We start from the raw sequence: 25,422 nt of genomic DNA, 5'->3' as shown, positions 1-25,422 counted from the left end.
AACACAGTGCAGCATTTGGTGGATGCCAGGTACAGAGAGAGGCTAGAGAAGCTCAGAGATATAGGATCCGTCATGATGTGTCATATGAAGAGGCCGTGAAACAGATTGCTAGAACTACAGTGGGGACTGATGGAGATTACATGGATGTACCTGTAGTAAGTGGACCTACTGTCAGGGCTGATGCTTCTCATGGTCCTGGCAGGGTTTTGAGGCCTGTTCAGAAATGTTGTGCTCATGAATGTGCGGAATCAAAGGACACTTTAATAATGAATAAAGTTGATTTAATAGCTTCTATTGGTAAGGTTATCAATATCAAAATGCCAGGTTGAAGGTTATTGTGGAGACGGCAAAATAGATATTAGGGGTAACAGATGTTACTGTTGAAATGGTTGTTTATATGCTGAACAATCCTAAGGGTGGAGTGTTTCAGTATCATATAGATAAAGTTTAATGGGGTTGGGGAGGAGGGGGGGTAGAAGTTAGGGATTTCTTTGGTTTTGAATTATTATTATTATATATGCTACTGGTCAAAAGTTTTAGAACACCTACTCATTCAAGGGGTTTTCTTTATTTATACTATGTTCTGCATTGTAGAATAATAGTGAAGGCATCACAACTATGAAATACCACATATGGAGTCATGTAATAACAAAAAAGTGTTAAACAAATCAAAATATGTTTTATATTTTAGATTCTTCAAAGTAGCCACCCTTTGCCTTGATGACAGCTTTGCACACGCTTGGCATTCTCTCAACCAGCTTCACCTGGAATGCTTTTCCACTCTGCGGTCCGACTCATCCCAAACCCTATCAATTGGTTGAGGTCGGGGGATTGTGGAGGCCATGTCTTCTAATGCAGCACTCATCACGCTCTTTCTAGATATAATAGCCCTTACACAGCCTGGAGGCCCAAACCAGATGGGATGGCGTATCGCTGCAAAATGCCGTGATGGCCATGCTGGTTAAGTGTGCATTGAATTCTAAATAAATCACAAACAATGTCACCAGAAAAGCACCCCCACACCATAACACCTCCTCCTCCATGCTTTACGGTGGGAAATACACATACGGAGATCATCCGTTCACCCACACCGCATCTCACAAAGACACGGCAGTTGGAACCATAAATCTTGAATTTGGACTCCAGACTAAAGAACACATTTCTCATATTTCTTGGCCCAAGCAAGTCTCTTCTTCTTCTTCTTGGTGTCCTTTAGTAGTGGTTTCTTTGCAGCAATTCGACCATGAAGGCCTGATTCATGCAGTCTCCTCTCAACTGTTGATGTTGAGATGTGTCTGTTACTTGAACTATGTGAAGCATTTATTTGGGCTGCAATCGGAGGTGCAGTTAACTCTAATGAACTTATCTTCTGCAGCAGAGGTAACTCTGGGTCTTCCTTTCCTGTGGCGGTCCTCATGAGAGCCAGATTCATCATAGCGCTTGATGGTTTTTGCAACTGCACTTGAAGAAACCTTCAAAGCTCTTGAAATGTTCTGTATTCACTGACCTTCATGTCTTAAAGTAATGATGGACTGTCATTTCTCTTTGCTTATTTGAGCTGTTTTTGCCATAATATGGACTTGGTATTTTACCAAATAGGGTTATCTTCTGTATACCACCCCTACCTTGTCACAATACAACTGATTGGCTCCAACGCAAAGAAAGAAAGAAAACAAATGAACTTTTAAGAAAGCACACCTGTTAATTGAAATGCATTCCAGGTGACTACCTCATGAAGCTGGTTGAGAGAATGCCAAGAGTGTGCACAGCTGTCATCAAGGCAAAGTGTGGCTATTTGAAGAATCTGAAATATAACATATTTGTATTTGTTTAACACTTTTTTGGTTATTACATGATTCCATATGTGTTATTTCATAGTTTTGATGTCTTCACTATTATTATACAATGTAGAAAATAGTCTAAATAAAGAAAAGAAAAACCCTTGAATGAGTTGGTGTTCTAAAACTGTTTTAAATAATTTTGGTTGTGCAGAATTGGGCAGATCATGATTGATCGTACATTCCAGCACAGTAGGTGGCGGCATACAGTTACACGATTGTTTGGGGACCTCCATTATGTCATAGAAGAAGGAGCCAACCGGGCCTAGGACCCAGGGGCTGAGAGCGGTAGCACTGCCCCTACCTTACAAACACTTCCATAGAAAGAAAACAAAAATAGAAAAAAAATAGGAGACCTGTTCAGACACATGCTTTGCTTTCTTGATCATTAGCGGAGCTAACGAAAACATTCAAATTTGCAATGGGACACTACAGTGGACGGATTGTTTCGGTGTTGATAAGGATACAACATTTGACGTCGCTTTGGGGGTAAATGGGGGGCACTGAGCACAACATTTGCAGGCGGACAGCAGCTGCATGCATGTCTTTGGCAAAGAAAGTTTCGAGCGCAATGCAAATCTTTGACAATGACTGGTGTTTACACGTACAACCACCCGGTCTTGACTTGGAAGGCTACCGGAGAGATACGATGCTGTTTTTATTTTATAGTGGCCATGGTGTCGAAACTGTCTGTAAACGGAATGAAAATAAGCACAAGAAAGCGCGTCATGCTGAACTGTAACGAGTTATTGTTGTGTATTGAAATTTGACGAAAACACAGGACCTACCGAAGCAAACATTCAACGAGGAAACAATTGTAGACGTTGTTTGACAAACTTTATATGTTCATGAATGATAAAACTGACCTTATTTGTTTGAAGAAATTGATACATTATGTCTGAATAAGGATACAATGTGACACTGCAATCCATAGCCTACTTTCCTGCCTAAAACGGAGCCATCCATCCGCCCTACAGTTCTCAATTATCTGACGTTGTTTTTGTTCAGTGAGAGGGCCATGGCAGAAGAGGACGACCACGTCGAAAATATCTCTGACGTCGAGCAATCCCACCATGAATCTGCCTCTGAAAATGGAGTCATGTTGGTTGTCAACCACAGTAACATTCAGCCCCCTTTCAGCGTGGTGTTGGCCACATTGTTGTATTGTGCAGAGTTTGTCTGCGCAGCGGTGCTTTGCAACGTTTACCACAAGAGCGATGACGACATCTGGATGGGGTCAACCATCGCCTTCATGTTGGTGCCCGCTGTATTGACTCAGTTGGCGCTGACATTCATTCATAGAGACTTAGGAAGAGACCGCCCCCTCGTCCTCTTCTTGCATCTACTACTCCTGGGCCCACTTATTAGGTAGGTATAGTACCACAAGTAATCACGGTGCTGAGTAGCTTCGGACCGCAACTAGGACTTGAAGCATAGTGCTGAGTTGTACTGTAATGTGAGTTGTCTACTGCCGCCCAGGCGTTCGTGGTACAGGCAGTAGAGCGCTCACCTCTGCACAGTAGAATCTTGCCCCCAAATCAGCTGTTCTCTCTCCGGCTACATTGGTGAGATCATTCCAATTTGGGGGTGTTGGGGAAGCGTACCTGTTGTCAGGTGGGACTGTGCGGGAAGATGCTTCTCGAAGGAGAGAGGGTAATGTGTAAAATGGTTTATATATGAGCGTTCTACTGCCTGACATAGTGTAGAACACTATACCCACGCTTTACAAAAAATATTGTTTTGACACTGCAGTAAAAGTGCAGTAACTGCAGTTGACTGTGGTGTTTTGGATGCAGTAATTAAACAACTGCAGTGTACTGCAAAATTAAGGCAGTAAAAAAATACTTAATTTGGACGCAGTATTTGCAACATACTGCACTCATGAGCCCTCACAAAACGACTTTCTTTCCCGCTACAGTACTGCAGGCATACTAGGAAACGCTCTACAATTTTTACTCAGTTATCCTATAAATTAGGCCGTGTTTTCCTGCCTCTTCAAACCTGTTTGACCAGATGTGCAGTGGGTAAATGTTCAGATGGACCCTCTCATTTCCACCTTTGTCAGACATGCCAGTCGTGTAGTCTACTGTAGATACAGCTGCTTCTTGGTGTCAACCCACTTCTAATTGGGTGTTTGAGCTGTCAGTGCAAAGTGACAAGTTGTAAGGAGTGGGGCCCCATTTGAGGTCAATGCCATTGGTATACAGAAATGTATGTCTTCGTTTTGATGAGACACTTTTTATTTAATTTGTTTCACATATCTAATTGGCTGAAATTAGAGAACCTTATCTCTTGTTTTGGTGTGAAATGCCCACCCTTTGATGGCTTCCAATGCTGCTCAAACGCTGAAAGTCCCCTCACTTCATTCTTTAAATACAAATCACTCTTAGCTAAACCTGTTGAACAAACCGTGAGCCATTTGTCACTTGCAAAATAAAGTTCAAGGGTCTTTGGTAGCTGTTTAGAAACGGGGCATATCTTGAGTGACACTGTTGGTGAGCTTTGGTTTGTCAACCGTACCTTGGATTTTACTCTTGGATTTGACTCATATTTGATCCATTGTAGTAGAGCTGGACGATATGGGCAAAAATCCATAGCACTATGAATTGATGTGTTAACGATAAGTATATAACATTAATGTGCAAATATACTATTAATCTTTTAAACTACTAGTAGTTTGATGGTTGTAGCCATAAATTGTCACATTAACAATCACCCATATTAGCAAACTTATTTAATTTCAAATGTCATGTTTCTCTACAATAAATGACATCAGCAAAATGTCTGCGATAAGTGGTCGGTGTTGATAATTGTCGGTTTATCATCCCAGCTCTACACCGTAGGCCTTGTAGATAGCTGAGGGTGTGGCCCTTTAACACTGCAAGAAGTAGGCCTTTGGCATGTTGTCTTTAGGTCTGCGTGGCTTACCATTCCATATGGTGTACAATGGATAACATTACAGATAACAAAAGACCCAGAAAAGTAGAATAATAGTGTTTCCTATAATTCATTATTGTCGTTCTGCATTGAATATTTTCCACATCAAGGAACTGCCTTGAATCTGTGAGGTGAATGTGATCCATTTAGTGAAGTGTGACTATCAGCCATGTGTGGAAGAAACCACTGTGTCAAGTATTCAAATTTCTAGTGGAGCCTCTGACTGGGATGTGGAAGCAGTGACCTGTGTCATATCCCTCCAGATTCCTCTAGAGTAGCAGATTTACTGCATGAAAACACACTATCAATGTTTTTTAAATTGTTAAATGTTTTAGAGATTTAATATATCCTAAGATTAGAATACATCCCAGAATACCTTACTTTTACAGCGCATATCTTGTCAATTCAAAGGTCATTTTTATCATGATCTCTTTGGCTGTACTGGCTGCACCCTTTATGGCCCCCATACTCAACTGGTGGACCGGATCCAGAATGGGGTCAATAAGGGCGGCGGGCCCTGAAAGAAAAATGACAAGGAAGATTTTGTCATTTTTAAAAACTTGGTTGTGCTTCAACCCATGGTATCATATAAACACACATAAGACATGGAAGAATGCATTGAATTGCAGAAAATTAGCTTTAAAACTGCAACATTTTCTCTCTTCCAGCTAAAGGGGTGTGAACAGTTTGAGGTTACTAGGTTTGTTGCTATGTCGATAAATTACATTATCCATCCTTTAATACCTAGGAAATTTGTGACCAGACCTCCTCAAATAGTACTTGAGCACCACAGCTTTATGACAAATCAAGTGACTGACTAGCAGGCATTTGCCAAGCCAGCACATGACATTGGCACACTGTTAACAGCCCTGCTCCCCCACTCCCTCACTGTGCTAACCAGTGAGAAGCAGCCCTTCAGTTTCCAGTAGAACCAGATCAAGGTTTGGTTTCAGGGTTGTTGTGCTACAGCTACACAGTTCGATAATTATACTCTGGAGGTTGGCTTGTCTGGAGATGTAGTTCCCTTGGGCAGGAAGCTTCATATCATTAACTCCCTGCCTCAAACCCTATTTTATTTCTAAGTGGATGGTTAACTGTGTCAAACAGAGAGGCACTAGATCAGGGGTCTCCAACCTTTTGTGGTATGAGAGCTACTTTTTAAAAAAGTATCTTGCGAGCTACACTTTTTTTATATAGTTTTCAAATAGGCACATTCTTCTGTCTGCTTGCGGTGTCTGATAGCCTACTTGGGAGATTTGTTTATGTCAGTTTGCGGTAGAACGTGAAAATTGCATATACTTCAGAATTGTTTGGCGAGCTACTCCTAGGTGGGCTGCAAGGTACTGGTAACTCGCAATCGACCTGTTGGAGGCCCCTGCACTAGAGAAACAGCTGTGCATTAGTTAGTTACTCCCACTGTCCCATCTGAGCTTTGCGCTGATCTTGGGGCGGCAGGTAGCCTAGCGGTTAGTGTTGCGTCAGTAACCAAAAGGTCGCTAGTTTGAATACCTGAGCCGACAAGGTGAAAATAATCTCTGTGCCCTTGAGCAAGGCACTTAACTCTAATTTTCTCCAGGGGCGGGGTAGTACTATGGCTGACCCTGTAAAACAGCACATTTCACTGAACCTCTGTAGTGTATGTGACAATAACACTTTTTTTTCTTATCAGCTGTGCACTTCCTGTGGAGTTTGGTGGATGATAAAATCACAGATCATTATCGGTGTTGACGCATTTCGATATAGCAGGTTTCTTAGCAACTCCGACCAAGGGTTGAAATGCTGCTGGCTGCATGGCTTGCTTTACCTTGTAATAGGCAAGGACTCTACCTCACAGGGTAGTGTTTGTCTTGTTACTCGCATATCTGTAAACTTAACACAAAGTACAGTTTCACTATATGAATGTGTCTGGCAATCTATATCTTAGATAATCTGTTGACAAGATGTTGTGAAACATGGCCATCTGGGAATCCCTGTAGTTTCAGGTTGGTTCCCTGCATGAGTGGACCTTGTCACAGCTTGTCTCTGAGAGAATATATTCCTCCCCTGAGGCAGAAGTAGCTACATACTTAGTTGATAGCAATCTCCCTTTCCCAGCATGCAGCACTGAAACGATGTTTACAGACAACGAAGAAAGGTTGGTGTCTGTATGTCCTTAGCCCCAATGCATCTTGTGGGTGTTATGCCAAATCACGGTTGTTAACCAGAACGAGGTGAGAGTCTCTACTGTCTCTCAAGGAGCATGCTGAGAGGATTTCCTGATGATGAAACTACCCTGTGTGCATTTTTGATGAAAGACCACGGCAACGGTTGCTTGAACTGCAGCACATGTCTTAAAGTGGCAATCAGCAGTTGAAACAATAAAAAGCAATCTCACCGCTACTGTTTTGCTAAAAAGCTGAGGAATGAGGCTGGAGAAATGTAACCACTCAAATTCATAGACAGAGCTATGGATGCCAGGACTCGACCATCCATGATATACATTTATAAAGCTAAACAATGTTTATTTACATTGGAGTAAAACAGGCTTATATTTTGGGTTCTGATGGGGTATGACAGTTGAACTACGCTCATGAGGCATTTGTAAGTTATATTCAAGAATCTCTGGGTAGGCTACATATCATTAATTTGTAAGTCCCAAAATGGATGAAGCTACTACAGATTTAAGGTAGTTCCTTATTGCATGTATGTTTTACTTTGTACTCTTTACAAGTACTGGTAGCCTAAGCAGAGAGCAAAGTGATTTTTATGGCCAGGGAGTAATTACCCGGCAGTAGGCACTTTCTGCTTCGCCTGATGGTACCATTTAGATGCTGCTGTGAACATCAGGCATATTGATTCTGTCAACCAACCTTTTCCACAGCTGTGCTTTTTCCTCTAAGTGAAATACATTGTTTCTTAGTCATTCAGAACCTGAATTTCTGTCTGGCTGGTCTGACTCCAGCATGCATTCTTAGCTGCATTATAATGCCAAGCTTCCCTGGAAATCAATCAGAAAATCATAGTCTTGTGACCGCTACCGCCTCCCATCTGTAGACCAGTCATAAAACTCTCCAGCAGTTTTTTTGCATAGGCTACCAGTAGTACCACTGGAGAGATGAGGGGTGGCTTGTGCCCCTCCCAAATGTCTCTCGGTTCCGAGAGAATTGAAGTCAGACGAGAGGCTCTTGTTTTGGTTGTGCACTGTAAGGTCACAGCGAAAGTGATTCCACCAGCACAACAACAGCCACCGTCTGTAAATGGCTGACGGCTGGATGTGGTGTCCTGTAGCAGCCCACAGCTGAGCTAGCAGGAAGAGACTACTAGTAGCTAGCCTGTCTATGTTCTCTCCTCTAAGCCCATGTCCAAAGTAGATGTTTTGGTCTGAAAGACAAGACAAACACTGTGTGATTTACTTGCTTGAGTGTGAATACCTTAGACCAGGGTTCCCCAACTGGTGGACCGTAGACCGAATTTGGTTTGTAGATGGTTTAATTTGGCCTCCCTAGTTTTCTGAACAAAAAATTGAAAATATTGTGTGGAATTTTCATTGTTGTAAAAAAAAAAAAAAAACTGGAAATCTGCTCCAAGTGATTTTAATTTAAGAAATCTCTTACGAAGTAGTCTCATGCATAATAGACAGACGACGTGATCGCATGCAAAGTTTGTAGTGATTATGTTTTAGTCAAACATATGTTTGGGCTTCTTACAATCAATTTGCAGTCTACAAAGTATTAGTAATTATGTTCCGGCCCCACCGACCATCCACTCAAGAAAAAAACAGCCCGCGGCTGAATCTAGTTGATGATCCCTGGCTTAGAAGTTATGGATTGCCTTGTATACAGCTATCCACTGCACTGGTACTACTACTATGTTGGTGCTATTTGTGTGCGGTGTTAACTTCTTTCTGTCATTTACCTCTGTGAAGGGGAAGGGAGCGCACTACTTAGGTTTCAGTACTGAATACACTGAGTGTACAAACCATTAGGAACACCTTCCTAATATTGAGTCGCAACTCCTCCTTCTGTTATACCCTGTTCAAAGGCACTTTAAATATTTTGTCTTGCCCGTTCACCCTCTGAATGCACACACTTGACATACATAATCTATGTCTCAATTGTCTCAAGACTTAAACATCCTTCTTTAACCGGTCTCCTCCCCTTCATCTACACTGATAGAAGTGGCTCTAACAAGTAACATCAGTAAGGGATCATAGCTTCCACCTGGATTCACCTGGTCAGTCTGTCATGGAAAGAGCAGGTGTTCCTAATGTTTTGTACACGCAGTGTCAAAGACTCAGTTTATTTTTTAGCTCTGGTGGAGCCATATAGCAATGTTGCATTTTTTAAAACATTTTAAATATGAAGCTAAATGTAATATTTATTGATGAAAATATTGAATGATAATGCAAATCATGTGATTGTTTTTTTACTTCCAATCTTAGTTTTTTTTTGTCAGCCTGTACTGCCCTCTGGTGGCTGTGGTATTACTCCATTCTCTCCTTTTCTCCTCAGGTGTTTTGAGGCTCTGGTGGTTTACTTCAAAGCGGGTAAAGAGGAGGAGCCGTATGTGACCATCTCCAGGAAGATCAAGCTGAAGAAGGACCAGGCCACACCCATGGAGTGGGAGATCGGCCACTCGGAGCGCAAGCTCGCCACCCACCGTAACGCCTTCAAACGCACCGCCGTCATCCAGGCCTTCCTGGGATCCACCCCCCAGCTCACCCTGCAGCTGTATGCCAACATCCAGGAGAAGTACTTCCTCCCTATCAGACGTAAGAGTCCTCTTGATGGCATTCATGGCGAATGCTGCTGTTTTGGAGGGTCTAACGAGTGTTTTTGTCTCTGTGTTCATTCCAGTGACTTTGATGGTCATCTGCCTCATCTCCATCACCTACGGGGCCCTGGTGTGCAGCGTGTTGGCCATCAACATCCGCTACGACGACTACAAGGTGCGGCTGCGCCCAGCGGCCTACCTCTGCATGATCCTGTGGCGGGGCCTGGAGATCGCCACACGCGTCACCTCCCTGGTGTTGTTCAGCTCCGCGCTCACCTATTGGGTGATCCTCGTGGGCCTGGGCAACCTGCTTTTCTTCTTCCTGCAGCCCTGGGCTGAGTTTTGGGCTCGACGCGCCTCGCTGCCCGACAACGTGGAGAAGAACTTCAGCAAGCTGGGCACCACGGTGGTGCTGTCGCTGGTCACCTTCCTATACGCCTGCATCAACGTCTTCTGCTGGTCGGCCGTGCAGCTAGACCTGGGCCACCGCGACCTCATCGAGATGAAGCAGCACTGGGGCCGCCTGGCCGCCTACTACGGCGGACGCTTCCTGGAGAACAGCGTGCTCATCGCCCTCTGGTACTTCTACAAGTCAGACTTCTACTCGTATGTGTGTGCCCCGTTGCTGGTGGCCCAGCTGCTCATCTGCTACAGCCTGGCCGTGCTCTTCATGCTACTCTTCTACCAGTTCTGCCACCCGTGCCGGCGTCTCTTCAGGCACAACGTGCACGACTGCCTGGCCTGCGTCTGCTGCTGTCGGAGGGGTGTGGGGAGAGCGGGGGAGGGGCAACCCCACTCCTATTCCACCACTGCCACCATGGTGCTGGTGCCGCTGGAGCCGCCAGACCTGCAACCCCCTGACCTCACCAGCCAGCTGGGGGAGCACGAGACGGCAATCGTTGAAGACATGGAGGCGGCTTGAGAAGGCCCCACATGGTGATTTGATGATATGGGGCCACTGCTTGGTGCAGCTACTGAACTAATGGCTATGTACACTCAGGACTGTTATACTGTGAGTGGTGCAGATTAGGAGATGGACAGAGCAGCTCATTCTGTACTGCGGTGCACAGAGGACAAGTTGGTCTCAAGTGGTTAGCTAAGCGCATTTCAAATTGGTGCCATGATTTTATCGATGCTGCTCGTTTTAGAATAACACGTGCACGCAGAGCCTTGGACTTAAAAAGATAAGCCATGATATAGACAATGTTACATCAGTGTTGTTGAATGGGAAATGGGTTACTGACGAGTGCACCGTTTGTACTGGACATCTACTGTACAGGTAGAGAGACAGTGGGTCAAGGGAGTCCAAAGAATGTACTCTGTTAAGATATGCCGGTGTGATGCACAAAGGCAGCCTTGAGAGAGCAGCACAGGGTCAGATACAGTGGGGCCAGGTGTGTGGGAAGCATGCCAAGTGTCTCCGGCCCTAGAGGACTGATTTGCCCTTTAAACTGGGACTTCCCCTGCTTACGTTCTTGGGGGTTTACTTAATGAACAAACTCCAGATGTTGCATTAGGGTTCTTTTTCATCTGCACGCCCATATGTAAGATGGGGGAAATAAAAGGTTAGATGAAATCCGAGCTACCTTCCTCATACCCCACTCCACCCACTGCAATGAATGGTTTGTATTATACTGAACAGAAATGTAAACGCAACAGTTTCAACGATTTTACTGAGTTACAGTTCATGTAAGGAAATCAGTCAATTTAACTAAATGAATTAGACTCTAATCTATGGATTTCACATTACTGGGCAGGGGCACAGCCATGGGAGGGCATAGGCCCACCCATTGGGAGCCAGTCCCAGCCAATCAGAATGAGTTTTTCTTCACAAAAGGGCTTTATTACAGACCAGAAATACTCCTCAGTTTCGTCACCTGTCCTGGTGGCTGGTCTCAGACGATCCAACAGGTGAAGAAGCCGGATGTGGAGGTCCTGGGCTGGCGTGGTTCCACGTGGTCTGTGGTTGTGAGGCCGGTTGGACGTACTGCCAAATTCTCTAAAATGGCATTGGAGGTGGCTTATGGTAGAGAAATTAACATTAAATTATCTGGCAACAGCTTTGGTAGACATTCCAGCAGTTAGCATGCCAATTGCACACTCCCTCAACTTGAGAAATCTGTGGCATTGCATTGTGACAACTGCACACTTTAGAGGCTGTTTGTCTCCAGCACAAGGTGCACCTGTGTTATGATCATGCTGTTTAATCAGCTTCTTGATATGCCACACCTGTCAGGTGGATGGATTATCTTGGCAAAGGATAAATGCTCACTAACAGGGATGTAAACAAATCTGTGCACTTCTTTTATGAGAAATACAGAACATTTCTGGGATCTTTTATTTCAGCTCATGAAACATGGGATCAACACTTTACATGTTGCGTTTATATTTTTTTTCAGTGTAGTATCAGTTTGCCCTTCATTTTTTTCCTTTGCAAACACAGTGGTTAAAAGGCTAATTGAGTCTGACAGTGATCCTTTTGAAGTGGGTTGAAGAGCCAATAGATCTTATGTAATCACACTGTCCTTGTAAATATATTGTAATTTAAATGCAATTCAGAACATATCTTTTTACTTTCAATGAGGACTTAATATAAAGAACTTGATGCCTTATTGGTACCTTATGTCTGTAGCATTGAAGTGCATTTAATCCCTGTTTTTGTTTTGTATGGTCTGTTTCAATAGTATGTTTAAGTGCATTATCTTTTTCATTGTTACTTGAATGTAAATTTGTTGAATAAAAAATGCTGTTATATATATATATCATATTATGTCGTTAATTATTATAATTAGTAGCCTATGGTATAGCTTTCCGAAAAACCTTTATAGATAGGAAGGTAAACATGAAAGGAAAGGGGGATACCTAGTCAGTTGTACAACTGAATGCATTCAACTGAAATATACAGATTTGTACCTTGACAGTTCTGGGATTCGATCCAGCAACCTTTCGTTTATTGGCCCAACGCTCTGAGGTGTTCATCAGCGCTGGCACCACAGGTCCCTTGGCAAAACTCCTGAACCAAGTTGTAGCAGGGACCTTAAGGGTTGCACTATTGCCTGGGGCAAGTGAACTGAGCTGTTGGACAAGTTGAGCCTGCTCTAAAGTTGCCCAGCTAGGAGAGAGAAAGACTGTTATTTTGTTGGTGAAAAACGGGAAGGAATTCCAGAAGAACTAGCCTGGAACTTGTCTTTCTGGGTCATCCCCATTGTTTAAGAGAAAGAAGGACAATTTATGACAGATGGGCTTTTAAAACTGAAAACTGCAAATCAATCATACTGTGTTTATGGCCTAAGCCAATTGATCTGTGTTAAGATAAAATGTGGTTTCTATTCAAACTTCGGTTGGCTAGGATACCTAGGCCTTTTAAATCCAACATTATTGACGAATAAATCAAATCGACAAATAGTAATGACAGGCTAGACTGAATATAACTTCAGGGTTTTGGGCACAGGCCATTCCCATTCCTGGGCCTACATGATGCAACCCTGTTTAAAGCAAGCACAGCCCTGTTAGTTCTATTGACCAATCACAGTTGCCTGTGTCATGGAAAGTCCCCTGTTAGTCTAGTTTTTAAATAGAATTCATATGAAAAAGTACACAGTTTATGCAGTTTTACAGGGTTTACATCCTCCCTTCAGGGCAAGGTGTTTTCCAGGACTTTAAAACTATGTGACCTGATTAGAAAACTCTATTTTCATCATAGCCCATATTAAACCGTTTAGCAACTGATGTATCACTTTGGCTGCGTTTACACAGGCAGCCCAGTGTACAGTATCTCGGCCGGAGCAACAGGATGAAATGGCTCGTGCTCTGCTCACCCTGACGCAAAAGTTGCTATCCCAGTGTAACAGGTAAAAAACGTATTAAAAAATCCCCTGCCTAATGGGACAACCACAGAGCAGGCTCAACTTGCCCGGCTGACATAAATTGTCCGTCTTTCACTTAAAACAATTGGGATGAACCAGACCTGGCTCGGCCCGCGAAACTGCGGTACGCCACTGTTTTCGAAAGTAAGCCCATATTATAGAATATATGAAGATAGTGTCTTAACCACTGCATTGTTACTTTACTTTAAAATGATGTAATATAAATCATATTTTGTCTTTAAAAAATGTACTAGTACCCTTGATATTGCTTTCCAAAAAACATATAGAGCCATGGGAAAGTTAACGTGAGACCTATGGATGCAGACAGAGATGGATATAGTCGGGCGGACTGGCTCTTTCTCAATTGTCCAAAAAACCGCCCTCTTCTTGGAGCCCAAGAGCCAGCAACATTCAGTCAAAAAAATACAATTCTTCCTCATTCCACAGACGCGATGAATGACATGCTGACATTTCGCTTTCAACAAACACAAAGGATTACTTTACTCATTGAGTAATGTAATTTTATGGACTGTACTTTTCCTCATGTCATGACTTTGGACTAGTGACTGACTTTAAATAGGCGGGGTGTGAACATACGCTACATAAAAACAACAGGTAACGATGTAAAGACCAGTAGCGTCACTGGTGGATGGCGAAAGTCCTTCAAAATGGGCAACTGGATAATTAACCATGGACTGTCATCCTTCATACTGGTAAGAATATGATTATTACCTTAATCATCTTCGACAGTGTAGGCTACAGTTATTCTATAATGTAAATGAATGAGATAAAACAATTTGGGCTGTAATCTGGACTGCCAGACAAAGCCTATCTGAGTGATGACCCAGATGCGCAATATCTCTCCAAATGCACAAAATAATATAACTAGGGTTAGCCTTACTGAAACCCTAAAATATATGTTATTTTTAAGAGTAATAAAAATAAATAAATAAATAAATACAATTAAGTAACATACAATAGTCACGATCCTGCTGTTTGGGTAATGACCTCCTCCTGGCTGGATTTACAGGTGGTCTGGATGGCCATCAATATATTCCTGTTCCTCTGGTTCTATTTCTTCTACGACTTGGGGGATCAGTTTTTCTACACGCGCCACATTTTAGGGGTGAGTCTTACCATATTATTTAGGCCTTAGGTAGTATAAACATAGTATGTGCTCAATGATCCATGCATTTGACTTAAATAGGACAAGTATGCAATTTTCCGATGTCCGTTGAGTTTTTAAATTCTATATAATTGCAGTTTTACTTGAGGTCTACCTGTAGCGTACACCATTCCTAATGATAGGACAGATGTCAAAGATAGTATGTATAGGATAACACATTACACAGGTTGACATGGGTGTCTTTGGGCTTTCAGTCTGCATTGGCCTGGGCCAGAGCCCCGGCAGCCGTCCTCAACTTCAACTGCCTGCTGATTCTGCTGCCCGTGTGTCGTAACCTGCTGTCTCTCATTCGAGGCTCCTTCATGGTAAGACTTTCTAGTGCCAAGGGCTGGGCCAAGGGTGGGGACGTTCATTGTGCAAGTGTCTAATTTGTCATCAGAGAATAATGTGGCTGTAATTCCCTGTGTTCTGTAAATGACTGCGTAGTCATATTGTCTGATGACACCTATAATGGAACAGACTTGTATAGTTGAATTGTTTTTCTAATAGATGATAAAGGTTCATGGCCTTTAATTAACTTTGATTGTCATCTTCATTATGATTTTTCTTGAACATTCTTGTGTTGCTGTTTTAGTGCTGTGGGCGAACTATGAGAAAACAGCTGGACAAAAATATCAGTTTCCACAAGCTGGTGGCCTACATGATTGGGCTGATGACAGGTATGGAACACTTGCTTGCTGGTCAGATAAGCAGCTGAAAACCCCTAACCTGAAGCCTTTTGCAGAGATAAATACTCTACTCAATTTTAGTCAACAGTACTTATGAAACATGCAAGATTTATGTGAAATTGTTACCAGTTTTATTTAGTCACCACAAAATATGACACTTTCTCATTGTGGGGAAGGCATATGCAATAATACTATCTTTGTCTTTTTCACCCCTTGACTTATGCTAGATAAAGGGATACTGAAGCTAAATATTGACTTAGGGTGTATTGTGTTATATGGGAAAGTCCTGACCTCGGAGAGACTAGAGCCCTCACAAAGTCTGTTTCAAGAAGGACAAAGGAAACAACCCAGCCTTTAGAAAACATATAGTCCCGTGAAAAAGTATTTGCCCCCTCTCTGATTCTCTACTTTTGCATATTTTTTATACTGAATGTTAGCAGATCTTCAACCAAAACCTAGTATTAAATAAAGGGAACTTGAGTTTACATATAACAAAAAATATATACTTATTTTATTTATTTAATTAACAAAGTTATGCAACACTCAATGCCTCTACGTGAAAAGTAATTGCCACCTTACACTCAATAATTGGTTGTGATACCTTTAGCTGCAATGACTGCAACCAAATGTAGTTGTTGATCAGTCTCTCACATCGCTGTGGAGGAATTTTGTCCCACTCTTGCATGCAGAACTGCTTTAACTCAGTGACATTTCAAGCAAGTCCTGCCACAACATCTCAATTGGGATCAGGTCTGGACTTTGACTAGGCCATTCCAAAACATATATTTTGTTGTTGCTTTTTAACCATTTTCTTGTAGACTTGTGTATTTTGAATCATTGTCTTGCTGCATGATCCAGCTGCCCTTTAGCTTCAGCTCACAGACGAATGGCCTGACATTCTCCTGTAGAATTATCTGATACAGAGCAGAATTCATGGTTCCTTCTATTAAGGCAAGTCATCCAGATCCTGAGGCAGGGGTCCCATTATGCCTGGCGAAAACCATATACTGCATTCCACCAACGGTCAAGCATGGTGGTATTGTGATGGTTTGGGGATGCTTTTCTGTCTCAGGACCTGGATGTGTGTAAGGGGGAAATTGGGTGTTGCATTACTTTGTTTATGAAATAAATGAAATAAGTAAGTAATTGTTGTGTTATCGGTTCCCTCAGGTTCCCTTAATCTTAGTACCAGGTTTTGGTTGAAGATCTGATAACATTCAGTATCACAAACATATAAAAGTAGAGAGTGTATATATATACAGTATATATACACTCACACACACACACAGTTGAAGTCAGAGGTTTACATACACCTTAGCCAAATACATTTAAACTCAGTTTTTCACAATTCCTGACATTTAATTCTAGTAAAAGGGGGGACATACTTTTTCACAGCGATGTATGTGACACTTTTGATAGAACATGGGAACATTATTCCTCCAGTATCTTGAGATGTACTATTCAAGATAAACTACATGACCAAAAGTATGTGGACACCTGCTCATCAAACATCTCTTTACACAATCATGGGCATTAATATGGAGTTGGTCCCCCCTTTGCTGCTATAACATTCTCCACTCTTCTGGGAAGGCTTTCCACTAGATGTTGGAACATTGCTGAGACCAACTAATTAACCTTCATTGCCCTAAATGGATGTCAAATTTGGGTGTGGAATTATCCTGTTGAACAAATATGTCCTAATGGAAATGTTGCTGTTTCTTTTCCTCATTTTGGTGCAGCTGTTCACACCATTGCCCATTTTCTGAATGTGGAGTGGTACTATAATAGCAGGCTTGGGAAGTATGATGACCTCAGCATGGCCCTTTCCAGCCTGGATGACTCAGGAAACACCACCTTCCTGAACCCAATCCGTTCTACAACCACTGTACGGATTACAATTTTTATTTAATTTGATTTCTATTGTACTAGGTTAGTCTCATTGAGATTAAAAATGTCCTTTGCAAGAGACCTGGTCAAAAAAGCAGTACATAAAGTTTCAAACAATTAAAACACACAGTACTACAGTTTAAAATATCAGTTTACACTTTGTTATGGGAGGATTGGTTCAGCTAGAGGTCAAAACATTGACAGCCCCCTAAATAGCTTTCCACCATAGATTTTACCCTAGCAGCTATTGGCCATTGGAATAAATATATATACAGTATATATATATATATACAGTATATATACACTCACACACACACACACACACAGTTGAAGTCAGAGGTTTACATACACCTTAGCCAAATACATTTAAACTCAGTTTTCCACAATTCCTGACATTTAATTCTAGTAAAACATCCCTGTTTTAGGTCAGTTAGGATCACCACTTGTGGAATATGAAGTGTCAGAATAATAGTAGAGAGAATTATTTATTTCAGCTTTTATTTCTTTCATCACATTCCCAGTGGGTCAGAAGTTTACATACACTCAATTAGTATTTGGTAGCATTGCCTTTAAATTGTTTATCTTGGGTCAAACGTTTTGGGTAGCCTTCCACAAGCTTCCCACAATAAGTTGGGTGAATTTTGGCCCATTCCTCCTGCTTGCACATGATTTTTCAGGTTTGCCCACAAATTTTCTATAGGATTGAGGTCAGGGCTTTGTGATGGCCACTCCAATACCTTGACTTTGTTGTCCTTAAGCCATTTTGCCACAACTTTGGAAGTTTGTTTGGCGTTATTGTCCATTTGGAAGACCCATTTGCGACCAAGCTTTAACTTCCTGACTGATGTCTTGAGATGTTGCTTCAATATATCCACATCATTTTCCTTCCTCATTATGCCATCTATTATGTGAAGTGCACCAGTCCCCCCTGCAAGCAAAGCACCCCCACAACATGATGCTGCCACCCCCGTGCATCACGTTTGGGATGGTGTTCTTCAGCTTGCAAGCCTCTCCCTTTTTCCTCCAAACATAACGATGGTCATTATGGCCAAACAATCCTAGTTTTGTTTCATCAGACCAGAGGACTTTTCTCCAAAAAGTATTATCTTTGTCTCCATGTGCAGTTGCAAACTATAGTCTGGATTTTTTTATGGCGGTTTTGGAGCAGTGGCTTCTTCCTTGCTGAGTGTCCTTTCAGGTTAAGTCGATATAGGACTCGTTTTACTGTGGATATAGATACTTTTGACCCCGTTTCCTCCAGCATCTTCACAGGGTCCTTTGCTGATGTTCTGGGATTGATTTGCACTTTTCTAACCAAAATACGTTCATCTCTAGGAGACAGAGCGCGTCTCCTTCCTGAATGGTATGACGGCTGCGTGGTCCCATGGTGTTTATACTTGAGTACTATTGTTTGTACAGATGAATGTGGTACCTTCAGGCGTTTGGAAATTGCTCCCAAGGATGAACCAGACTTGTGGAGGTCTACAATTTTTTTCTGAGGTCTTGGCTGATTTCTTTTGATTTTCCCATGATGTCAAGCAAAGAGGCACTGAGTTTGAAGGTAGGCCTACCACAGGTACACCTCCAATTGACTCAAATGATGTCAATTAGCCTATCAGAATCTTCTAAAGCCATGACATAATTTTCTGGAATCCTCCAAGCTGTTTAAAGGCACAGTCAACTTAGTGTATGTAAACTTCTGACCGACTGGAATTGTGATACAGTGAATGACAAGTGAAATAATCTGTCTGTAAACAATTGTTGGAAAAATTACTTGTGTCATGCACAAAGTAGATGTCCTAACCGACTTACCAAAACTATAGTTTTATTCCGACTTCAACTGTATGTGTGTGTATATATATATACACAGTTGAAGTTGGAAGTTTACACACACTTAGGTTGGAGTCATTAAACTCATTTTTCAACCACTCCACAAATTTCTCTCTCTATATACAGTGCCTTGCGAAAGTATTCGGCCCCCTTGAACTTTGCGACCTTTTGCCACATTTCAGGCTTCAAACATAAAGATATAAAACTGTATTTTTTGTGAAGAATCAACAACAAGTGGGACACAATCATGAAGTGGAACGACATTTATTGGATATTTCAAACTTTTTTAACAAATCAAAAACTGAAAAATTGGGCGTGTAAAATTATTCAGCCCCTTTACTTTCAGTGCAGCAAACTCTCTCCAAAGTTCAGTGAGGATCTCTGAATGATCCAATGTTGACCTAAATGACTAATGATGATAAATACAATCCACCTGTGTGTAATCAAGTCTCTGTATAAATGCACCTGCACTGTGATAGTCTCAGAGGTCCGTTAAAAGCGCAGAGAGCATCATGAAGAACAAGGAACACACCAGGCAGGTCCGAGATACTGTTGTGAAGAAGTTTAAAGCCGGATTTGGATACAAAAATATTTCCCAAGCTTTAAACATCCCAAGGAGCACTGTGCAAGCGATAATATTGAAATGGAAGGAGTATCAGACCACTGCAAATCTACCAAGACCTGGCCGTCCCTCTAAACTTTCAGCTCATACAAGGAGAAAACTGATCAGAGATGCAGCCAAGAGGCCCATGATCACTCTGGATGAACTGCAGAGATCTACAGCTGAGGTGGGAGACTCTGTCCATAGGACAACAATCAGTCGTATATTGCACAAATCTGGCCTTTATGGAAGAGTGGCAAGAAGAAAGCCATTTCTTAAAGATATCCATAAAAAGTGTTGTTTAAAGTTTGCCACAAGCCACCTGGGAGACACACCAAACATGTGGAAGAAGGTGCTCTGGTCAGATGAAACCAAAATTGAACTTTTTGGCAACAATGCAAAACGTTATGTTTGGCGTAAAAGCAACACAGCTCATCACCTGAACACACCATCCCCACTGTCAAACATGGTGGTGGCAGCATCATGGTTTGGGCCTGCTTTTCTTCAGCAGGGACAGGGAAGATGGTTAAAATTGATGGGAAGATGGATGGAGCCAAATACAGGACCATTCTGGAAGAAAACCTGATGGAGTCTGCAAAAGACCTGAGACTGGGACGGAGATTTGTCTTCCAACAAGACAATGATCCAAAACATAAAGCAAAATCTACAATGGAATGGTTCAAAAATAAACATATCCAGGTGTTAGAATGGCCAAGTCAAAGTCCAGACCTGAATCCAATCGAGAATCTGTGGAAAGAACTGAAAACTGCTGTTCACAAATGCTCTCCATCCAACCTCACTGAGCTCGAGCTGTTTTGCAAGGAGGAATGGGAAATAATTTCAGTCTCTCGATGTGCAAAACTGATAGAGACATACCCCAAGCGACTTACAGCTGTAATCGCAGCAAAAGGTGGCGCTACAAAGTATTAACTTAAGTGGGCTGAATAATTTTGCACGCCCAATTTTTCAGTTTTTGATTTGTTAAAAAAGTTTGAAATATCCAATAAATGTCGTTCCACTTCATGATTGTGTCCCACTTGTTGTTGATTCTTCACAAAAAAATACAGTTTTATATCTTTATGTTTGAAGCCTGAAATGTGGCAAAAGGTCGCAAAGTTCAAGGGGGCCGAATACTTTCGCAAGGCACTGTATATATAGTACTGTATTATAATGCTTTGTATGTTATTATAACTAAGGTACAGAGGTTATCCTAGTCAGGTCTGGTCATCACAAGAAACTCCTGGCACAGAGTAATTTTAGGTGTCTTATATAGGCATAGAGGTCATCTGACTGACTTGGATGTATTCTGATTGGCTCCTTCTTTCTCAGACACCGACTCTCCTGGTGTTCACCAGCGTCGCGGGGATCACAGGCGTAATCATCACGCTGTCACTCATCCTCATAATCACCTCATCCATGGAGGTCATCAGGCGCAGCTACTTCGAGGTCTTCTGGTTCACACACCACCTTTTCATCGTCTTCTTCGCTGGGCTAGTCATCCATGGAGCCGGGTAAGGTTCTCTCAGTCCCAGCTCCCATTAATTTCATGTAGAAATATTTGTTTTGGATCAAGAGTAAATGGCCTTGTCTTTTGTCTACAGACGCATCGTGCGAAGTCAGACCACCACCAATCCACCACATAATGCCACCTTCTGTAAAGATCGAATAGATGACTGGGGGGAGATTAAGGAGTGTCCCGTTCCCCAGTTTGCAGGGGGGTTCCCACAGGTAAGAGATTCCTCAATGACACCTACAACCAAAAATAACTTCTGTGAATCCCAGGCCTCATGGTAAGAGAATTGTCTCAGAAACTGTATATCCTGTGTTCCCTTTTCCCTACAGACCTGGATGTGGGTGATCGGTCCCATGATCCTCTACGTGTGCGAGCGCTTGCTGCGCTTCATCCGCTACATGCAGACCGTCAAATACAGAAAGGTGTGCACTGCAGTAACAAGTGACTTTTCTTTGTAATTGACAATAATTGTGTTTTCCATTCCATTAAAAGATAATCAACATCTGTCTCTACAACTCTCCTCTCTTAGATAGTTATTCGACCATCCAAAGTGTTGGAGCTGCAGCTGGTGAAGAACGGTTTCAAGATGGACGTGGGTCAGTATGTCTTCCTCAACTGCCCAGCCATCTCCCAGCTGGAGTGGCACCCCTTCACCATGACCTCGGCCCCCGAGGAGGACTTCTTCAGTGTGCACATCCGCTCCGTGGGCGACTGGACCCAGAAACTCATCAGCATTGTGGAGCAGCTTCCTGAGGGGGCTGAGGGACCCAAGTAATTTACTCCTCTTTATAGAAACGCAGACAATGGCTTATACTGAAGCAGCAAGATCCTCAGCTCAGTGGATAAGGCAATGCAGGATTTCTGTGATAAATTGAAGTTACATGCACAGATTTTAAATTGGAAACCATAGGAATTAGGCTTAGCTGGTAAAATCTTCCTGCCCTCCCTTCCTGTTTGCCATTGCTTGACCTTTGACCTGTCCCTCAGAATGGGTGTAGATGGACCATTTGGTACGGCCAGTGAGGATGTGTTTGACTACGAGGTTGCCATGCTGGTTGGCGCTGGCATTGGAGTCACCCCCTTTGCCTCCATCCTCAAGTCCATCTGGTACAAATTCAAAGACTCCAACCCAAAGCTACGCACCAGAAAGGTAGGGAACACATTGATACTCTATGGCTTTCCAGTGAAGTGACTAACCAGACAGCTTTAATGGTGCTAACCAGTCTAGCACATTTACAAAGTGGAAAGATTCCATGATGCACCTGACTGTTGGCTGACACCAAGCATTTTTTGTTTCTTAAACAAAAGGTCACATAAACCTTGGATTCTATCTATGTGAACATGCTCATTTTTCATGGACTATTACCAGCATGGCATGTCATGCCTTTGTTTGAAATCACATTCTCATGTTTACTTCCTGGTTGCAGATCTACTTCTATTGGTTGTGCAGAGAGACGCATGCCTTTGAGTGGTTTGCAGATCTGCTGCAGCTGCTGGAGAGGGAGATGGAGGAAAGAGGCATGGGAAGCTTCCTCACCTACAAACTCTACCTCACTGGGTGGGATCAGAGCCATGTACGTGGGGCAGCATACATACACCCACCAACAATCTATATGACCATTTCCACTGTGAGACATGCAATAGTTGTGGTAGCGTCTGTTCACTATCTTTCTTCCCCATAGGCAAACCATGTGATGGTTCATGCCGATGCGGACACAGATGTGGTCACTGGTTTGAAGCAGAAAACCAACTATGGCAGGCCCAACTGGGATAAGGAGTTTGAACAAGTACGCAAAGAGAATCCGACGTAAGTTTGTTTATAACACATTTTGACATGACAGTATTCCCCTTATAAATCACTTTTGGACATTGCAGTTGGTAGTTAATAGCAGTGGTATTACTTCTAAAACATATAGCTTGGTGTGTACCCTACATTGACTAAATTACTATATATTTTGCTCTCTTAACAATGTCCACAGGTCAGTGGTGGGCACATTCTTGTGTGGCCCTGCAGTCTTAGCTACTGTCTTGTCAAAGAAATGTGTCAAATATACGGATGTCGATCCCCGAAAGACCAAATTCTACTTCAACAAGGAGAACTTCTGAGCAAAACAATGTTTTATCTGCTCCTCTTGAAGAAAAGCTGGATCTTTGGTTTTCCAAAATATTGGCAACAGAGATTTTTTTTAGACCATTCATCTGAACACAATGGACGATGACCGATCCTAATATTTATTTCACATAGAATTCAGCTCCATCTTTACCACGTATCTTGTCGGCATTCATATTTTATTATAGGAATTACTTAGGCAGCAACTGAGCAAGAGACATTCAACTTTGACCAGGTTGTTGCGACCATTGTCATGATAACCTGGTGCAGCAGGCAGCATTGAGCTCGCCAGTTTGTAGTGTAAGCATCCGCTTGGCATTTCCACGCCCAGTGGCTAGCAGTGGGAGAAGATGGAATGAGATGGATTTTGTCCAAAATTCTCTTGCATTTTCACATCGATGAAACATTTGATCTCAACACAGTTTTATGTTCCAAAAAGATAATCTGTTACGAACTGAGTGGACTAAGTTTAGTAGATTTTACCCTTTGCCAAAGTTGTAAAAAATGGTGTTGTTTAGAAGGAGGACAAAGGTGAATTGAGTTATTGCACATACGCACTTCAGAGTAGGCGTTCCCTAACGGAAATATGCAAATGTTTGTTAGAACGCACCAATAGGATCTCACTAGCTCGTGCTTGGCTCTGCCCACCTCCTTCCTTGTTCTGCCCACTATGACTAATTTGTTCCACCCACTATGACTAATTTGTTCCCATTGGAAATGACAGGCTGTGGTCCATCTTGGGTTAGTTTAAAAAATCTTTGTTAAACTTCTGGTTCATTCAGTCATTCCTATGGGCGAAATTAATGGAGAAAGAATATGGTTTTGGGATAAATGCCAAAAATGAGTTTTGAGGTTAACACAGGCTTAGAAGATCTTATACATTTTGTTCTATGATATTATCAGTCCGTTAACATGACCTTTATGCATCTTGCAGCCTTAATGTGCTTTGTCGTAATTTTTGTTATTACATAAATGCTTCAAAATTCACAAAAACGTATGTTTGCTGATGAAGGTTATCTCATAGAACAAAATGTATAAGATCTCATAAGCCTGTGTTTACCACAGACCTTATTTTCAACATTTATCCCCCCCAAAACATTTCCCCATGGGTGTTGGCCAACGAGCCATGGTGGACTCAGCCTCTGTTAATGCCTACAAAAGACACCACTACTATTGATCCATTTCTAAATTTCTCCAATAGGACAAACTGCAGTCCACTGCTTTCATTTGTTCACATTCACAATCAGCGGTGGTGGAAAAGGTACCCAATTGTCATACTTGAGTAAAAGTAAAGATATCTTAATTAATAGAAAATGGCTTGAGTAAAAGTTAAAGTATTTGGTTTTAAATATACTTAAATATCAAAAGTAAATGTAATTGTGAAAATATACTTAAGTATAAAAAAGTATACATTTCAAATTCCTTATATTAAGCAAACCATTGTTTTTTTATTTTAATTTACGGCTAGCTACGGCCACGCTCCAATACTCAGACATCATTTACAAATGAAGCATGTGTTTAGTGAGTCCGCCAGATCACAGGCAGTAGGAATGACCAGGGATGTTCTCTTGATAAGTGTGTGAATTAGACCATTTTCCTGTCCTGCTAAGCATTCAAAATGTAACGTGTACTTTTGGGTGTCAGGGAAAATGTATGGAGTAAAAAGTACATAATTGTCATTAGGATTGTAGTGAAGTAAAACTGGTCAAAAATATAAATAGTAAAGTAAAGATACCCTAAAAAATACTTGAAAGTACTACACACCACTGACAAACAGTAAGTTAGAAGCTCGCCATACTTGTAAATAATTACCTTGTAATGTGTTAAATTTTCCTGTTATGGTTAATAAAAAGTTGGCTACAGTTGAACACAAAACGTCAGATATGTTCTAGTAATTATTTGAACTGGCTAGCCAGCTAGAAAAAAAAACATTCCTTTCCCTACAGGCTTTGGTCAACAAGCCATGGTGGAGTTGATACCTTTCAGAAAGGTCTGCAAAAAGTTGGGGGCATAAATCTTGGGACTGAAAGCTGGCTGCCTCAGTGAATATATGGGTGTGTTTCGGCACTTGAATACCTTTTTGGATTCTACCTCTTCCTCAGAAAACCGACAAGCCTTGTACACAGAGACAGAAACTTTGTTATCTGAACTACTCAGGGATTGGCTGGCTCCTTTGCTTCCCACAATGAATCATGATGTATGAAGTCACTTACTGTTATTAATTGAAGACCTTT

General features: G+C 42.0%; 2 protein-coding genes across 2 annotated transcripts; both read left to right on the top strand.

Annotated features, from left to right (window-relative positions):
- The first annotated feature begins 2,105 nt into the window (after positions 1–2,105).
- Positions 2,106–12,285, top strand: LOC115129387 (endoplasmic reticulum membrane adapter protein XK-like). The gene is made up of 3 exons (XM_029659662.2): positions 2,106–3,206; positions 9,266–9,525; positions 9,611–12,285. The coding sequence occupies exons 1-3, from the start codon at positions 2,857–2,859 to the stop codon at positions 10,447–10,449; spliced, it is 1,449 nt and encodes a 482-aa protein (XP_029515522.1). The 5' UTR covers positions 2,106–2,856; the 3' UTR covers positions 10,450–12,285.
- Positions 12,286–13,809: 1,524 nt separating this feature from the next.
- LOC115129386 (cytochrome b-245 heavy chain-like) lies at positions 13,810–25,068 on the top strand. The gene is made up of 13 exons (XM_029659661.2): positions 13,810–14,106; positions 14,424–14,519; positions 14,774–14,884; positions 15,154–15,238; positions 16,987–17,132; positions 20,895–21,076; positions 21,167–21,293; positions 21,408–21,500; positions 21,608–21,849; positions 22,066–22,228; positions 22,506–22,652; positions 22,761–22,885; positions 23,058–25,068. Exons 1-13 carry the CDS (start codon positions 14,062–14,064, stop codon positions 23,182–23,184), a joined length of 1,689 nt encoding a protein of 562 aa, XP_029515521.1. The 5' UTR covers positions 13,810–14,061; the 3' UTR covers positions 23,185–25,068.
- Positions 25,069–25,422: the final 354 nt, after the last annotated feature.

Source organism: Oncorhynchus nerka, linkage group LG5 (genome assembly GCF_034236695.1).
Source record: "Oncorhynchus nerka isolate Pitt River linkage group LG5, Oner_Uvic_2.0, whole genome shotgun sequence".
NCBI lineage: Eukaryota > Metazoa > Chordata > Actinopteri > Salmoniformes > Salmonidae > Oncorhynchus > Oncorhynchus nerka.
This window is presented reverse-complemented; position numbering and strand designations above follow the sequence as displayed.

What these genes read in the sequence shown, in the direction of transcription:
- LOC115129386 (XM_029659661.2), top strand. Translation starts at nt 14,062, where the DNA reads ATGGGCAACTGGATAATTAACCATGGACTGTCATCCTTCATACTG. An exon ending in AGACCGTCAAATACAGAAAG is followed by an intron (nt 21,501 to 21,607) that starts GTGTGCACTGCA and finishes CTCCTCTCTTAG; the next exon opens with ATAGTTATTCGACCATCCAA. An exon ending in GTACGCAAAGAGAATCCGAC is followed by an intron (nt 22,886 to 23,057) that starts GTAAGTTTGTTT and finishes CAATGTCCACAG; the next exon opens with GTCAGTGGTGGGCACATTCT.
- LOC115129387 (XM_029659662.2), top strand. Translation starts at nt 2,857, where the DNA reads ATGGCAGAAGAGGACGACCACGTCGAAAATATCTCTGACGTCGAGCAA. An exon ending in CTCCTGGGCCCACTTATTAG is followed by an intron (nt 3,207 to 9,265) that starts GTAGGTATAGTA and finishes TTTTCTCCTCAG; the next exon opens with GTGTTTTGAGGCTCTGGTGG. An exon ending in GTACTTCCTCCCTATCAGAC is followed by an intron (nt 9,526 to 9,610) that starts GTAAGAGTCCTC and finishes TGTTCATTCCAG; the next exon opens with TGACTTTGATGGTCATCTGC.